At 45.0% G+C, this 19,277-nt stretch overlaps 1 protein-coding gene across 1 annotated transcript in view; it reads left to right on the top strand.

The window, feature by feature from the left end:
- SLC5A2 (solute carrier family 5 member 2) overlaps positions 1-19,277 on the top strand; it is a 95,566-nt gene that overhangs the window by 18,346 nt on the left and 57,943 nt on the right. The window contains exons 2-6 of the mRNA XM_044274674.1: positions 3,930-4,001; positions 8,137-8,241; positions 9,427-9,486; positions 9,674-9,778; positions 11,988-12,093. Of these exons, the coding sequence (XP_044130609.1) occupies positions 3,930-4,001; positions 8,137-8,241; positions 9,427-9,486; positions 9,674-9,778; positions 11,988-12,093 (448 nt within the window). The remainder of the gene's footprint in view (positions 1-3,929; positions 4,002-8,136; positions 8,242-9,426; positions 9,487-9,673; positions 9,779-11,987; positions 12,094-19,277) is intronic.

The raw sequence follows: 19,277 nt of genomic DNA on the forward strand, positions 1-19,277 counted from the left end.
GATTACACTCTACCATCCCACCTTGGGACTTGAACTTTGACCTTACAGTACTGATAAATCCCTGTTTGAGCCTATTGAAGACATTTCTCTCAAACTCCTGGCCCTAAAGACCACCTTCCTTCTGTCCATAACAACGCCAAGAAGCGTGGGGGGAATACAGACCTTCTCTTGCTGTCCTCCTTATCTCAGGATCCTAGATGACAGGATGATTTTAAGCCATTGTTCTTCCTTTCTCTTAAAGGTGGTATCCAGATTTCACTGTAATCGGGAGATCGTCTTACCATCGTTCTGCCTATCACCTTCGATCTAGAAGCTGCCATTGCAAAATGGATAAAGCTCACAATTTCTCTTTGTTGTGCTCAGAAGAACCTAAATCCTCCGAGGGGCTAAAGGCCCATTCAACACTCGCTGTGTCGACCTATTGGGCAGAGAATGCAGCCATCTTGAGTGAACAGATCTGTAAAGCAAATCCAATGACCTTTTTCAACCATTATAAATTAAATGTCATGCATAACCAGGATTCTTTCTGCCGTGATCCCACACTAAGTTAAACTCTTCTGTTATTCCTCCTGTCAGTGCCGTTGGGGAGGCGCCGGGGAAAAGAGTTAATTACTCTTACCGGTAATTGGATTTTCCAATAGTATCCCCAACGGCACTGGGGGTTTTCCCTCCCTTAATTATGTTTTTTCTTTAATTTCTAATGTCATTTTCATTCTTGTATTCCAGTTGGATTAATATAATTTTGTTCTTGCATCACTACCGTGTTATTTACTGATTAAAAGGGCCTCCTCCCCCTACCTAAAGTTTGAGCTTCTATGTTGTTTCCTGTCCTAGAGTCATGGAGCACCCGCCTGTCAGTGCCATTGGGGAGGCTATTGGAAAATCAAATTACTGGTAAGAGTAATGAATCCTTTTAGGCGTAGAAAAAGGTCTAAATGTAAGACCACTCAGAAGCTTCTTACATTTAGAACAGGCTCAGGATGAGGCAAAGCTATGGAGAGGCCGGCACTTCTTCATAACTTCGGCAGATCCACCACCAACTATGGGGCTTATTATGACAGGCATCTGAAACGCTGGTCCTAATGAATGTCTTAATAAATGTGCCTATACAGCCGTGGACATAATCGTATCATCCGTGTATGACTAAGGTGAGCCGGAGAATAAAATGTATACCCCTTTCTGAACTATTATGTCCCGCCAAGTGTCAGCTAAGGAGCGTTTATTAACAGTATCATTTAATAATTGCTTTTGATCCCGTGTACAAGAGGAGATAGATACTTGAGACCAGTCCAGAGTAGTGGTCATCAGAAGCTGAAATCCCTACACCATATAAGATGACAATACTCTGATACTAATAGTAATAGTCTCTAGCGTCTCAATAAAGCAATAGGGTGGTCGGTCGGGGAGTCAGAATTTACCACAAGTAGGGTAGTGTCAGGTGAGGTTCCCAACAGGATCCAATACTGACCCTCTGGATCACAGAAGGACCTTTGTATCTGAAAAGAGAAGTCATTCTAGAGCAAAGTAACAACCCCCCGGTCTTAGAAGTGAAAGAGGCAGAATAAAGGGTTGTGTATCGCAGGTAAATAAATGCTGGTGCGGAGGTGGTGGAAAAGGTCAGTTCCTGCAAGCAGATGTCAGGCGTGAGCTTTAAATAAAGTATAAAAGCCTTCTTATGTTTGAGTGGGAATTGAATACCCTCACATTATGTGACGCTCAATCCTACACACCTCTTCCTTCAGCTCCACCATCCCCTCATGAGCACACAAGCCACACCAGAAAGAAATGGTGTCACTGCCAGCCCTGTGAGAGATCTGAGGAGATCAGATAGACTTGCTGAACATGAGTCTATCTGACAGGTTCTAGGTGTTTCCTTTCAGTTTGTTGTTGTGGGCTGGATCCCACCAATCCACAGGTTCGGCTCGTTTGCTGGTTAGAGACTCTATTTTAGTCTTCTTCTGACTTCTCCCCATGCGGTTGATATTTCCTTCTGGAGTTCCTGCTGGTTGTTTGTGGATCCCTTGTTCCTCACTCTTCCGAAGCTAAGTTCCGCTTTTGCTCTGTGTTGTTTGTGTCAGTCTAGGTCTCAGGGAGATGCTGGCCCCTTTACTGTGGAAGGTATCGGCAGTCTCATTCCCCGTTCCCTAATCTAGGGTTTGCTACAGTATTAGCAGGGTCTAGGTACGAGTGTATGTGCTCGTCCACCATCAGGGCTTGCACATACTGTCAGGAGTCAGGGAGAGACTCAGGGATTGCTAGGAGGTAACCATCTCTCCCTCACTAGCTTCTAGGCCTAGACTGTTATCCTATGCTGTCTGTTTATATGATGTACCTGTTATCCACATTACCCCGTGACAAATGGTTACCATGGGACCTTAACAATATAAAAAAATAACACAAAAAGTGAAATGCAAAACAGAACAGGTACATTTGCAGCGGACCGGACCACAGGGCCAACGCGTGAGGCTACGGTGGGCCGATGGGGGTAGTGGTAGTCTGTACTCAAGGAGGTTAGGCAGTCGGAGGGATCGACTAAGTCAATCTCGGTCAGCCCAGGTAGCAAAATCAAGACATGGCCAGTAGGCGTAATCCAGCAGGGAGTCAGGTGGTGGACCTTGTTGTCGGCTGAGGACATTGTTTGGTGATCCATGAACGTACTGGCCTAGGGGTCTGAGGCAGGAGTGGTGCTGAAGTCTCCAAGGAGATGCCCGTCCTAGGCAGAATGTCTTCACCATCTTCTAAGGACCTAATGAGGTAGGGCCTAGAGTTGTGGGTGAAAGCCAAGGAGAACGATAGCCCCTAGCGGTACCGTACCTTGATGGAAGGCCAGTGCTATGGGCTACAGAACCCTGCCATGCTCCAATGTGGAAGGTGCAAGATCTGAGTACAATCAGACTGCGGGAAGAATACCTGGGTGGGGACGCCATGTTGTGCACAGCATTCAGAAGCAGGTCACGGGCCTCCAGGTGGTGGAGTTTAAGTACAATATCCCTTGAAGTGTCAGGATTTCTAGGCGCTCCCAGGGTCCGGTGGATCCTATCAATGTGGAATAATGACTCCTTCTGTTGAGGCAGTAGCGCCTTGAAGATATTCATGGAAACCTCCTTCACTGAGGTTTGGATTTCAGGGACCCCCTGTATATGGAGGTTCACCCTTCACGATTGATTCTCCAGATCTGACCGACTAAAAGGAGCTGTACATTGCTATCCTGTGCGCTCCAGCAACACTCTGCACCAAGCAAATAAGACTTACAGGGTCTGCTCGATACCACAGATCTTGTGGGGTCCATGCCACGTCAGGTCAGAGCTATGTTTTGTGCCACAATATTACGCATTAAATGGTTGTAATGTGATGGCTGGTCGCCATGTACATTATAGATATGTGAGCCTGGCCATATGATCTGTAGGTTAGCTTTAGTTCTAGAACAGGGCTAATGCAGATGTCTCAGAAGCCCTGTCAGCACTCTGTAGCACACATACCTCTACCTTCTCACAGACATGGCCATCATGCAGTTATTGCTCGGTGCCACTCAGAACCATGCTTCTGTCGGTGTAACAGCCACAGGTGGAGCCTGTGGAACTGTATAGGGTTAAAGTATAGTGGTCAATCACATATGGATTGCCTTTAGATGAGCATGCAGGAAAATAGAGGGGATATCTTTGCTGGACACCCATCATTTCCTGCATTCGCTTTGCCAGTTGAAAGTATTGTCAGATAATGCAGTTAGACATGTGCAAGGCCAAACCAAAGTGAAGCTGAACCAGTGTATCAGCCGTCTACCCTGCTTTCATTATTTTAGTGTTCCCATGGCTTTATGGTGCATCCCATCAGTGGGCAGTTGTCTTTTTTTCCTTGTATGATGAAATACAACCTTTTTTTTGCATGTTACATTTGTCAATAGCAGAATGTCCCTCATTTTATCGTTTCAGTCCATGCGTCGTACAAACCGAGGAACTGTAGGTGGTTACTTTCTGGCGGGAAGAAGCATGTCCTGGTTCCCTGTAAGTTACATTCGCGCTAATTTTCCATAAAAAAAAAAAAATACAAATAAGGCTACTTTCACATCAGCGTTTTCCTTTCCGCTATTGAGATACATCATAGGATCTCAATATCGGGGGGGGGGGAAACGCTTCCGTTTTTACCCCATTCATTGTCAATGGGGACAAAACTGAACTGAAGGGAACAGAGTGTACCAGAAAGCATTCCGTTCCGTTTTTATTTGGTTCCCATTACGCACAAGCAGCGTTTCTGAGTGCGTCCTCGGAAACCGATCAAAACTTTTTTTCTCTAAAACAAAAGAAAACCGATCCGTCTACCATTGACTTAAAATGGTTTGAGACTGATCCGTTTTGGCCATTTTAGAAATAATAAAACCGGATTTGTTCATAATCGATGCAGACAGTTGCATTATGAGGATGGAAGCTTTTTTGTTGATCCAAGACGGATCCAGCAAAAACACAGATGTGAAAGTAGCCTAAGATGGTGAAGACTTGAGTCAAAGAAACGGTTAAGTAATAAAAGTCTAGTAAAGCAGTAAAACGTTTTTTATGCCTGCAACATGGTGTCTGACAGGGACCTTTCTCCTGTAGAGACAGACGATACAATTGCAATTCGTCTACAGGTAATAAAGGAGAAGGAGTGACACAACAGAAACCTTTATAAATATTACATGAGAGAAGAGGAAAAAGGGAGGACATGACAGAGACCTTTATAAATATTACATGAGAGAAGAGGGAAAAGGGAGGACATGACAGAGACCTTTATATATGTTATATCAGAGAAGAAGAGAAAGGGAGGACACGACGGAGACCTTTATCTATATTACATGAGAGAAGAGGAGAAAGGTAGGACACGACGGAGACCTTTATATATGTTACATGAGCGAAGAAGAGAAAGGGAGGACACGACTGAGACCTTTATATATGTTACATGAGAGAAGAAGAGAAAGGGAGGACACGACGGAGACCTTTATATATGTTATATCAGAGAAGAAGAGAAAGGGAGGACACGACGGAGACCTTTATATATGTTACATGAGAGAAGAAGAGAAAGGGAGGACACGACTGAGACCTTTATATATGTTACATGAGAGAAGAAGAGAAAGGGAGGACACGACGGAGACCTTTATATATGTTATATCAGAGAAGAAGAGAAAGGGAGGACACGACGGAGACCTTTATATATGTTACATGAGAGAAGAAGAGAAAGGGAGGACACGACGGAGACCTTTATATATGTTACATGAGAGAAGAGGAGAAAGGGAGGACACGACGGAGACCTTTATATATGTTACATGAGAGAAGAGGAGAAAGGGAGGACACGACGGAGACCTTTATATATGTTACATGAGAGAAGAGGAGAAAGGGAGGACACGACGGAGACCTTTATATATGTTACATGAGAGAAGAGAAAGGGAGGACAGGACGGAGACCTTTATATATGTTGCATGAGAGAAGAGGAAAAAGGGAGGACACGACAGAGACCTTTATATATGTTATATCAGAGAAGAAGAGAAAGGGAGGACACGACAGAGACCTTTATATATGTTACATGAGAGAAGAGGAGAAAGGGAGGACACGACGGAGACCTTTATATATGTTACATGAGAGAAGAGGAGAAAGGGAGGACAGGACGGAGACCTTTATATATGTTACATGAGAGAAGAGAAAGGGAGGACACGACGGAGACCTTTATATATGTTACATGAGAGAAGAGGAGAAAGGGAGGACACGACGGAGACCTTTTATATATGTTACATCAGAGAAGAAGAGAAAGGGAGGACACGATGGAGACCTTTATCTATATTACATGAGCGAAGAAGAGAAAGGGAGGACACGACGGAGACCTTTATTTATGTTACATGAGAGAAGAAGAGAAAGGGAGGACACGACAGAGACCTTTATATATGTTATATCAGAGAAGAAGAGAAAGGGAGGACACGACGGAGACCTTTATATATGTTACATGAGAGAAGAGGAGAAAGGGAGGACAGGACGGAGACCTTTATATATGTTACATGAGAGAAGAGGAGAAAGGGAGGACACGACGGAGACCTTTATATATGTTACATGAGAGAAGAAGAGAAAGGGAGGACATGACGGAGACCTTTTATATATGTCAGATGATAGATGAAGAGAAAGAGAGGATACGACGGAGACCTTTATATATGTTACATGAGAGAAGAGGAGAAAGGGAGGACAGGACGGAGACCTTTATATATGTTGCATGAGAGAAGAGGAAAAAGGGAGGACATGACAGAGACCTTTATATATGTTATATCAGAGAAGAAGAGAAAGGGAGGACATGACGGAGACCTTTATATATATATGTTACATGAGAGAAGAAGAGAAAGGGAGGACACGACGGAGACCTTTATATATGTTACATGAGAGAAGAGGAGAAAGGGAGGACACGACGGAGACCTTTATATATGTTACATGAGAGAAGAGGAGAAAGGGAGGACAGGACGGAGACCTTTATATATGTTACATGAGAGAAGAAGAGAAAGGGAGGACACGACGGAGACCTTTATATATATTACATGAGCGAAGAAGAGAAAGGGAGGACACGACGGAGACCTTTATTTATGTTACATGAGAGAAGAAGAGAAAGGGAGGACACGACGGAGACCTTTATATATGTTACATGAGAGAAGAAGAGAAAGGGAGGACACGATGGAGACCTTTTATATATGTTACATGAGAGAAAGGGAGGACACGACGGAGGCCCTTTATATATGTTACATGAGAGAAGAGGAGAAGGGGAGGACGCGACGGAAATATTTATATACTGTATGTTACATGGGAGAAGAAGAGAAAGGGAGGACATGATGGAGACCTTTATATATGTTACATGAGAGAAGAAGAGAAAGGGAGGACACGACGGAGACCTTTATATATGTTACATGAGAGAAGAAGAGAAAGGGAGGACATGATGGAGACCTTTATATATGTTACATGAGAGAAGAAGAGAAAGGGAGGACATGACGGAGACCTTTATATATGTTACATGAGAGAAGAAGAGAAAGGGAGGACATGATGGAGACCTTTATATATGTTACATGAGAGAAGAAGAGAAAGGGAGGACACGACGGAGACCTTTATATATGTTACATGAGAGAAGAAGAGAAAGGGAGGACACGACAGAGACCTTTATATATGTTACATGAGAGAAGAAGAGAAAGGGAGGACAGGACGGAGACCTTTATATATGTTACATGAGAGAAGAAGAGAAAGGGAGGACAGGACGGAGACCTTTATATATGTTACATGAGAGAAGAAGAGAAAGGGAGGACACGACGGAGACCTTTATATATGTTACATGAGAGAAGAAGAGAAAGGGAGGACACGACGGAGACCTTTATATATGTTACATGAGAGAAGAGAAAGGGAGGACATGACAGAGACCTTTATATATGTTACATGAGAGAAGAAGAGAAAGGGAGGACATGACAGAGACCTTTATATATGTTACATGAGAGAAGAAGAGAAAGGGAGGACACGATGGAGACCTTTATATATGTTACATGAGAGAAGAGAGAAAGGGAGGACACGACGGAGACCTTTTATATATGTTACATGGGAGAAGAAGAGAAAGGGAGGACAGGACGGAGACCTTTATATATGTTACATGAGAGAAGAAGAGAAAGGGAGGACATGACAGAGACCTTTATATATGTTACATGAGAGAAGAAGAGAAAGGGAGGACACGACGGAGACCTTTATATATGTTACATGAGAGAAGAGGAAAAAGGAAGGACATGACGGAGACCTTTATATATGTTACATGGGAGAAGAAGAGAAAGGGAGGACACGCTGGATAACTTTTTATGTTAAAGAATTAAATAAGGTTCAGGGGAGATCTTTTTTTTAAATATAATTTGAGAACAAGGGGCCACAATGTAATATTTGTGGGGTGGGGAATTTAGAAATAATGTTAGTTAATATTATTTTACTTAAACAGCAATTGGACTATAGAACAAACGTCTAGCAGATGTGGATGGAAAATCTACATTGAGTGAATTTAAGTATGCTGGGGATAAATCTATATAAATAGAAATAAGGTGAGGATGGCCCATGTGGTGTTTTTCTGCTGCCATTCTATGTTTCTATGTAAATAAGTACTTGTCTTTTGCAGGTTGGAGCTTCACTTTTTGCTAGTAATATTGGAAGTGGTCACTTTGTCGGATTGGCTGGCACCGGGGCAGCAAGTGGCATAGCCGTTGCTGGATTTGAATGGAACGTAAGGCTTGTTTTATTGTAACTTCCTTTAACAGATATCAAATATGTGTGAGAAGAAGGAGACATAGATAGAAATAAGTGAGTAATCCACTTGTGGTTTTAAAGTGAGCTTAAATCCAGCGGAACCAGCAATATAACGCGTAGTCTCAGAGGGTGTGTGACCTTGTATTTCTGCTCACTGGTGTCTTCCCATAGCTTGAGGTGTTAAACATTCGGCGATTAAAGGGATCGATGCTAGGATATTGCTGTGTGGTCTTAACGTATGTGTGCTAGAGTCGTAGGGTATCATGGTTGCTCAGTAGGTAAGGTTGGGGCCATACTTCTCCCCGAAATTAACCCTTGTGTGTGTGTTGGGGGTCAAGGGCCTATATGGCAGCCACTGACTTTCAAGTGAGTCGCACCGGCCACACAACTGTCCCTGTGAGAAACTCACTGTCATAGTATGTGAACTCTCTGAAAAGGAAGCACACAGGCTACAGGCTGTAGTATGTGGAGGGCAGGGGCGTTACTAGAAAAGACTGCCCCCTCTCCTGCGGCTAGTCAAGACCACCCAGCCAAAACTCCCCACCCCCTAGTTATGCCTTTGTAGTCTATCCTTACAGTAGTTCTCCCCCTCAATACCCCTACACAGTAATGCCCCCCTTAATAACTACACATAGTAGTGGCCCCCTTAATAGTCCACACAGTAGTGCCCCCTTTAATACCCCCACTGTAGTGCCGTGCTGGGAGAACAGGCCGGGGATCATTCTGAGCTCAGGCGCTCTGCAGGGGAGTGCCCGACCAGGGAATGAGGCCTGGGTGTAATCGATGACAGACACCCATAACAGCCTGGGTCCCTCATTATTACTTTGTGTGTGTACTGGCAGTAGGGGGGCCACATTCATAACCATACAAACAGAGGACATCATACCTGGGACAGTGGGAGACAATACTACAATATACAGAATGGAAATTTTCAGGTGGGGGTTGAACATACTTGCCCTGCTGAGTGCGGCACCTCTCCTTGATGTGCGTCCATTCAGGGTTCCAGCATTCCTTCCTTTGTGTCCGAGGAGACATTCTTATTGCCATCCAAAAGAGGAGACCTAAATGAGTTATCACCTGGCCAATAGTAAGATGTTCAGGATGACAAGTTCTCCAGGTCCTGACACGTGCACCGTGGTTCACAGTCTGTTTCTTCTTCCAGGCTCTCTTTGTGGTTTTGCTTATGGGATGGATTTTTGTTCCAGTTTACCTAACAGCAGAGGTGAGAATAACAGGTCCAACCAGAGACCCACGCCTCCAAGGTCTTGGTGAGAAGCCCTTGCTTTGTTGGAGATGAGCAGGCAAGAGGTCTATAGGCTCACCATTTCTTCTCATGCCTTCCTCTATAAAGGTGAGATGATTTCACAGGCAGCGTGCAGACTTTCTCCATCTCTTCTCTATGTCAACAGGTAGTGACGATGCCTGAGTATCTGAAGAAACGCTTTGGAGGGGAACGGATCCAGCTGTACCTGTCTGTGTTATCTTTGGCCATGTACATATTCACTAAGATCTCAGTGAGTTCTGTATGACTGGGACATTGACTTACGCCGCTCTTCACGCACAACAGGAAAGCCCATAGAAACTAAACTCCTGAATGGGAAAGTGAAGGTCTGGGGTATGGGTGTAAGGGGGTCACACCGCCCAGGGTCTTTGTGGCCAGGGAGTGGTGTATGTGGCTCTTAACTCATGGATGGCAGACACAGACATAACCAGGAACAACATTTTTGCTGAATTTACCTTGTTTACAAGACTCTCACAGGAGGCAAAGCTTAATGGGTACAACAGTCTCTGGAGGCACCTCAAATTCTCTATGGGTGGCACTTACTTTAATTTCTCGCAATGAGCTCTTGTCCTGGTGTTGCACCCAACTAGGCAATGATGACTCTGCCCTAAAGTCTCGCTTGGCTCCGTGCTGATTTCTATAGGTCGTGGCGATCTCCACACAGTGTGACAACAGACTACAGCTACTCTCCATGGCACACTTATGTTCACATGCCTCTGTGTGGTGGACCCACGTTTATTCACCCCAACAGCAATGTTTGACAAACGTGACCCACCATCACATTTTGGAGTGCTGCCTCTTTTCTGCAATTGTATTTTGAGGGACCTGGTACCACTGGTCTTGGAGGACTTGCACCAGGCCGACGTTTAAGGCCTCTTTCACACAAGCGATACGGATTGTGTCAGGATGCGTTCAGTGAAACGCACACCATTTCGCAAGCAAGTTCAGTCAGTTTTATCTGCGATTGCTTTCAGTATTTTAGTTTATTCCGCACAGGTGCAATCCGTTTTGATGCGTTTTTAACACATGTGAAAAAAAAAACGGAAGGTTTACAGAGATCATCTCCAAGCAACCATCAATGAAAAACACATTTCATCTGGACTGCATCCAGGTCTCCTCCGGGTCACATCCAGACGCAATGCGTTTTTTCACTGAAGCCTCATTTACTTCTATCCGGCAAGGCTGCGTGAAAAATGTAGAATATAGAACCTGCTGCGATTCTCACACAACGCAGAACTGATGCGTGAAAAAAATTAGATGAATGGGTCTGGATTCAGTGTGGGTGCTATGCGTTCACTTTACGCATCACACCTGCGGGGAAAACCAGTGCAGCTGGCCTCTAACGCAGCCCAGAGTGGCAATTTACCCCCTTATTTGCAGGCACATGCCTAGTTTTCAGTACATATTTCCATCCCCCATAGACATCTTGTCAAACGGACATGATGGATTCCTGGGGGTCTTGCCAGGTGAAGAAGCATCAGAATAAAGTCCTAATCTCTCACTTCCCAAGTTAAAAATATGATACTTGATTTGAGTCTAATTAACCACGACACGTTTTCAGACCACCTGGAATAAAGGATTGACTTTTTAATGAAGTGTTGGATTTCACCTTTATACAATACTTAATACCTTCTCGATTTACATCAGGTGTGGTCAGTGACTAGTTGATGGAACATCTACTTGAGTGTGGTGGGACATCTGCTTCACTGCAGTTAGTGACTGGTTGGTGGGACATCTGCTTCACTGCAGTTAGTGACTGGTTGGTGGGACATCTGCTCCACTGCAGTTAGTGACTGGTTGGTGGGACATATGCTTCACTGCAGTTAGTGACTGGTTGGTGGGACATCTGCTTCACTGCAGTTAGTGACTGGTTGGTGGGACGCCTGCTCTATTGCTGTTAGTGACTGGTTGGTGGGATATCTGCTCTACTGCAGTTAGTAACTGGTTGGTGGGACATCTGCTCTACTGCAGTTAGTGACTGGTTGGTGGGACATCTGCTCCACTGCAGTTAGTGACTGGTTGGTGGGACATCTGCTCCACTGCAGTTAGTGACTGGTTGGTGGAATATCTGCTCCACTGCAGTTAGTGACTGGTTGGTGGGACATCTGCTCCACTGCAGTTAGTGACTGGTTGGTGGGACATCTGCTCCACTGCAGTTAGTGACTGGTTGGTGGGACATCTGCTCTATTGCTGTTAGTGACTGGTTGGTGGGACATCTGCTCTATTGCTGTTAGTGACTGGTTGGTGGGACATCTGCTTTGCTGACGTTAGTGACTGGCTGTTGTCACATCTGATTGATGGGACATCTGATTGAATGTCCTGGGGACCACTTGATGGGACATTTTTTTTGCTGTGGTTTTTAGTACATCTCACATCTGGCACAGTTATTCACCATATGGAGGGACATCTGCTTCAATTCCTTTTCTCTGTTCTATTCTCAGGTTGATATGTTCTCTGGAGCAGTCTTTATACAGGTGGCACTGGGATGGAACATTTACCTATCAGTTATAGCGCTCCTGGTCATCACCACAATATACACCGTGACTGGTAAAGTATAACCCCAGTAGACATATGAGAAAGGGAGATTCTTGTAGTTTCCGTAGTTTCACCACTCCACTCTCTATGGTACCTACTTACACTACCTTCATTTCTGTCTTGTGTGATCTGTCTGTAGAAAGTAAAGCTCTGTTTATATGCCACCGCTTGCTTACTTCCATCCTGATATCTCTTTTACAAATGACATGGTCACCATCTATTCCTGCTCATACAAAAGATTTCTTCCTTATGTTCTGCAAACATTTCAAGTCCTGCTGCTTCAACTGCTCAGATTTATAGATGGCTGAGTTCCCATGACATAATGTATGTCCGTAAGTGGTCACCTCCATGATATAATGTATCTCTCTAGGTGGTCGCTTCATCCTCTTCCATGATATAATGTTTCTCTGCAGGTGTCCCCCTTCATCCTCCATGATATCATGTATCTCTGTAGGAGACCCCCCCATCCTCCATGATATCATGTATCTCTGTAGGAGACCCCTCCATCCTCCATGACATAATGTATCTCTGTAGGTGGCCCCTCCATCCTCCATGACATAATGTATCTCTGTAGGTGGCCCCTCCATCCTCCATGATATAATGTATCTCTGTAGGTGGCTACCTCCATCCTCCATGACATAATGTATCTCTGTAGGTGGCTACCTCCATCCTCCATGACATAATGTATCTCTGTAGGTGGCCCCTCCATCCTCCATTATATAATGTATCTCTGTAGGTGATCCCTCCATCCTCCATGACATAATGTATCTCTGTAGGTGGCCCCTCCATCCTCCATGATATAATGTATCTCTGTAGGTGGCTACCTCCATCCTCCATTATATAATGTATCTCTGTAGGTGATCCCTCCATCCTCCATGATATAATGTATCTCTGTAGGTGACCCCTCCATCCTCCATGATATCATGTATCTCTGTAGGTGAACCCCCATCCTCCATGATATCATGTATCTCTGTAGGTGACCCCCCCATCCTCCATGATATAATGTATCTCTGTAGGTGACCCCCCCATCCTCCATGATATAATGTATCTATGTAGGTGGCTACCTCCTTCCCCCTTCATGATATAATGTATCTCTGTAGGTGATCCCTCCATCCTCCATGATATCATGTATCTCTGTAGGTGAACCCCCATCCTCCATGATATCATGTATCTCTGTAGGTGAACCCCCATCCTCCATGATATAATGTATCTCTGTAGGTGACCCCTCCATCCTCCATGATATAATGTATCTCTGTAGGTAACCCCTCCATCCTCCATGATATAATGTATCTCTGTAGGTGACCCCTCCATCCTCCATGATATAATGTATCTCTGTAGGTAACCCCTCCATCCTCCATGATATAATGTATCTCTGTAGGTGACCCCTCCATCCTCCATGATATAATGTATCTCTGTAGGTGACCCCCTCCATCCTCCATGATATAATGTATCTCTGTAGGTGACCCCTCCATCCCCCATGATATAATGTATCTCTGTAGGTGACCCCTCCATCCTCCATGATATCATGTATCTCTGTAGGTGAACCCCCATCCTCCATGATATAATGTATCTCTGTAGGTGACCCCTCCATCCCCCATGATATAATGTATCTCTGTAGGTGACCCCTCCATCCTCCATGATATAATGTATCTCTGTAGGTGACCCCTCCATCCTCCATGATATAATGTATCTCTGTAGGTGACCCCTCCATCCCCATGATATAATGTATCTCTGTAGGTGACCCCTCCATCCTCCATGATATCATGTATCTCTGTAGGTGAACCCCCATCCTCCATGATATAATGTATCTCTGTAGGTGACCCCCCATCCTCCATGATATAATGTATCTCTGTAGGTGACCCCTCCATCCTCCATGATATAATGTATCTCTGTAGGTGACCCCTCCATCCTCCATGATATAATGTATCTCTGTAGGTGACCCTCCATCCTCCATGATATAATGTATCTCTGTAGGTGATCCCTCCATCCTCCATGACATAATGTATCTCTGTAGGTGATCCCTCCATCCTCCATGATATAATGTATCTCTGTAGGAGACCCCCCCCATCCTCCATGATATAATGTATCTCTGTAGGTGACCCCTCCATCCTCCATGATATAATGTATCTCTGTAGGTGGCCCCTCCATCCTCCATGACATAATGTATCTCTGTAGGTGGCCCCTCCATCCTCCATGACATAATGTATCTCTGTAGGTGGCCCCTCCATCCTCCATGATATAATGTATCTCTGTAGGTGACCCCTCCATCCTCCATGATATAATGTATCTCTCTAGGTGGTCGCTTCATCCTCTTCCATGATATAATGTTTCTCTGCAGGTGACCCCCTTCATCCTCCATGATATAATGTATCTCTGTAGGTGGCTACCTCCATCCTCCATGATATAATGTATCTCTGTAGGTGACCCCTCCATCCTCCATGATATAATGTATCTCTGTAGGTGGCTACCTCCTTCCCCCTTCATGATATAATGTATCTCTGTAGGTGGCTACCTCCATCCTCCATGACATAATGTATCTCTGTAGGTGGCCCCTCCATCCTCCATTATATAATGTATCTCTGTAGGTGATCCCTCCATCCTCCATGACATAATGTATCTCTGTAGGTGACCCCTCCATCCTCCATTATATAATGTATCTCTGTAGGTGATCCCTCCATCCTCCATGATATAATGTATCTCTGTAGGTGACCCCTCCATCCTCCATGATATCATGTATCTCTGTAGGAGACCCCCCCCCATCCTCCATGATATAATGTATCTCTGTAGGTGACCCCTCCATCCTCCATGATATAATGTATCTCTGTAGGTGACCCCTCCATCCCCCATGATATAATGCATCTCTGTAGGTGAACCCCCATCCTCCATGATATCATGTATCTCTGTAGGAGACCCCCCCCCATCCTCCATGATATAATGTATCTCTGTAGGTGACCCCTCCATCCTCCATGATATAATGTATCTCTGTAGGTGACCCCTCCATCCCCCATGATATAATGCATCTCTGTAGGTGAACCCCCATCCTCCATGATATCATGTATCTCTGTAGGTGACCCCCCCCATCCTCCATGATATAATGTATCTCTGTAGGTGACCCCTCCATCCTCCATGATATAATGTATCTCTGTAGGTGGCTACCTCCTTCCCCCTTCATGATATAATGTATCTCTGTAGGTGATCCCTCCATCCTCCATGATATCATGTATCTCTGTAGGTGACCCCCCATCCTCCATGATATCATGTATCTCTGTAGGTGAACCCCCATCCTCCATGACATAATGTATCTCTGTAGGTGGCCCCTCCATCCTCCATTATATAATGTATCTCTGTAGGTGATCCCTCCATCCTCCATGACATAATGTATCTCTGTAGGTGGCCCCTCCATCCTCCATTATATAATGTATCTCTGTAGGTGATCCCTCCATCCTCCATGATATAATGTATCTCTGTAGGTGACCCCTCCATCCTCCATGATATAATGTATCTCTGTAGGTGACCCCTCCATCCTCCATGATATCATGTATCTCTGTAGGAGACCCCCCCATCCTCCATGATATAATGTATCTCTGTAGGTGACCCCTCCATCCTCCATGATATAATGTATCTCTGTAGGTGACCCCTCCATCCTCCATGATATAATGTATCTCTGTAGGAGACCCCCCCCCCCCATCCTCCATGATATAATGTATCTCTGTAGGTGGCTACCTCCATCCTCCATGATATAATGTATCTCTGTAGGCGACCCCTCCATCCTCCATGATATAATGTATCTCTGTAGGTGATCCCTCCATCCTCCATGATATAATGTATCTCTGTAGGTGACCCCTCCATCCTCCATGATATAATGTATCTCTGTAGGTGGCCCCCTCCATCCTCCATGATATCATGTATCTCTGTAGGAGACCCCCCCATCCTCCATGATATAATGTATCTCTGTAGGTGGCTACCTCCATCCTCCATGATATAATGTATCTCTGTAGGCGACCCCTCCATCCTCCATGATATCATGTATCTCTGTAGGAGACCCCCCCATCCTCCATGATATAATGTATCTCTGTAGGTGACCCCTCCATCCTCCATGATATCATGTATCTCTGTAGGAGACCCCCCCATCCTCCATGATATAATGTATCTCTGTAGGTGGCTACCTCCTTCCCCCTTCATGATATAATGTATCTCTGTAGGTGGCCCCTCCAACCTCCATGATATAATGTATCTCTGTAGGAGACCCCCCCATCCTCCATGATATCATGCATCTCTGTAGGTGACCCCTCCATCCTCCATGATATAATGTATCTCTGTAGGTGACCCCTCCATCCTCCATGATATCATGCATCTCTGTAGGTGACCCCTCCATCCTCCATGATATAATGTATCTCTGTAGGTGGCCCCTCCATCCTCCATGATATAATGTATCTCTGTAGGTGACCCCTCCATCCCCCATGATATCATGTATCTCTGTAGGTGACCCCTCCATCCTCCATGATATAATGTATCTCTGTAGGTGATCCCTCCATCCTCCATGATATAATGTATCTCTGTAGGTGACCCCTCCATCCTCCATGATATCATGTATCTCTGTAGGTGACCCCTCCATCCTCCATGATATAATGTATCTCTGTAGGTGACTCCCTCCATCCTCCATGATATAATGTATCTCTGTAGGTGACCCCTCCATCCTCCATGATATAATGTATCTCTGTAGGTGACACCCTCCATCCTCCATGATATAATGTATCTCTGTAGGTGATACCTCCATCCTCCATGATATAATGTATCTCTGTAGGTGAACCCCCATCCTCCATGATATAATGTATCTCTGTAGGTGACCCCCATCCTCCATGATATAATGTATCTCTGTAGGTGAACCCTCCATCCTCCATGATATAATGTATCTTCTGTAGGTGACCCCCCCCATCCTCCATGATATAATGTATCTCTGTAGGTGACCCCTCCATCCTCCATGATATAATGTATCTCTGTAGGTGACCCCCTTCCTCCATGATATAATGTATCTCTGTAGGTGAACCCCCATCCTCCATGATATAATGTATCTCTGTAGGTGAACCCCCATCCTCCATGATATAATGTATCTCTGTAGGTGAACCCCCATCCTCCATGATATAATGTATCTCTGTAGGTGAACCCCCATCCTCCATGATATAATGTATCTCTGTAGGTGAACCCCCATCCTCCATGATATAATGTATCTCTGTAGGTGACCCCCCATCCTCCATGATATAATGTATCTCTGTAGGTGACCCCCCCATCCTCCATGATATAATGTATCTCTGTAGGTGACCCCCCCATCCTCCATGATATAATGTATCTCTGTAGGTGACCCCCCATCCTCCATGATAGAATGTATCTCTGTAGGTGAACCCCCATCCTCCATGATATAATGTATCTCTGTAGGTGACCCCCCATCCTCCATGATATAATGTATCTCTGTAGGTGACCCCCCCATCCTCCATGATATAATGTATCTCTGTAGGTGGCCCCCATCCTCCATGATATAATGTATCTCTGTAGGTGACCCCCCATCCTCCATGATATAATGTATCTCTGTAGGTGACCCCCCATCCTCCATGATATAATGTATTTCTGTAGGTGGCCCCCCCATCCTCCATGATATAATGTATCTCTGTAGGTGGCCCCTCCATCCTCCATGATATAATGTATCTCTGTAGGTGACCCCCCCATCCTCCATGATATAATGTATCTCTGTAGGTGAACCCCCATCCTCCATGATATCATGTATCTCTGTAGGTGAACCCCCATCCTCCATGATATCATGTATCTCTGTAGGTGACCCCCCCATCCTCCATGATATAATGTATCTCTGTAGGTGGCTACCTCCATCCTCCATGATATAATGTATTTCTGTAGGTGGCCCCTCCATCCTCCATGATATAATGCATCTCTGTAGGTGGCCCCTCCATCCTCCATGATATAATGTATCTCTGTAGGTGAACCCCCATCCTCCATGATATCATGTATCTCTGTAGGTGAACCCCCATCCTCCATGATATCATGTATCTCTGTAGGTGACCCCTCCATCCTCCATGATATAATGTATCTCTGTAGGTGACCCCCCCATCCTCCATGATATAATGTATCTCTGTAGGTGATCCCTCCATCCTCCATGATATAATGTATCTCTGTAGGTGGACCCCCCCATCCTCCATGATATAATGTATCTCTGTAGGTGGCTACCTCCATCCTCCATGATATAATGTATTTCTGTAGGTGCCCCTCCATCCTCCATGATATAATGCATCTCTGTAGGTGACCCCTCCATCCTCCATGATATAATGTATCTCTGTAGGTGACCCCCCATCCTCCATGATATCATGTATCTCTGTAGGTGAACCCCCATCCTCCATGATATAATGTATCTCTGTAGGTGAACCCCCATCCTCCATGATATAATGTATCTCTGTAGGTGACCCCCCCATCCTCCATGATATAATGTATCTCTGTAGGTGACCCCTCCATCCTCCATGATATAATGTATCTCTGTAGGTGACCCCCTCCATCCTCCATGATATAATGTATCTCTGTAGGTGACCCCCCCATCCTCCATGATATAATGTATCTCTGTAGGTGAACCCCCATCCTCCATGATATAATGTATCTCTGTAGGTGACCCCCATCCTCCATGATATAATGTATCTCTGTAGGTGACCCCCCATCCTCCATGATATAATGTATCTCTGTAGGTGACCCCCCCATCCTCCATGATATAATGTATCTCTGTAGGTGGCCCCTCCCATCCTCCATGATATAATGTATCTCTGTAGGTGGCCCCTCCATCCTCCATGATATAATGTATCTCTGTAGGTGACCCCCCATCCTCCATGATATAATGTATCTCTGTAGGTGGCCCCCCCATCCTCCATGATATAATGTATCTCTGTAGGTGCCCCTCCATCCTCCATGATATAATGTATCTCTGTAGGTGACCCCTCCATCCTCCATGATATAATGTATCTCTGTAGGTGAACCCCCATCCTCCATGATATAATGTATCTCTGTAGGTGACCCCCCATCCTCCATGATATAATGTATCTCTGTAGGTGACCCCCCATCCTCCATGATATAATGTATCTCTGTAGGTGACCCCCCATCCTCCATGATATAATGTATCTCTGTAGGTGACCCCCCCATCCTCCATG

This window comes from Bufo gargarizans, unplaced genomic scaffold, assembly GCF_014858855.1.
Source record: "Bufo gargarizans isolate SCDJY-AF-19 unplaced genomic scaffold, ASM1485885v1 original_scaffold_1966_pilon, whole genome shotgun sequence".
NCBI classification, from domain to species: domain Eukaryota; kingdom Metazoa; phylum Chordata; class Amphibia; order Anura; family Bufonidae; genus Bufo; species Bufo gargarizans.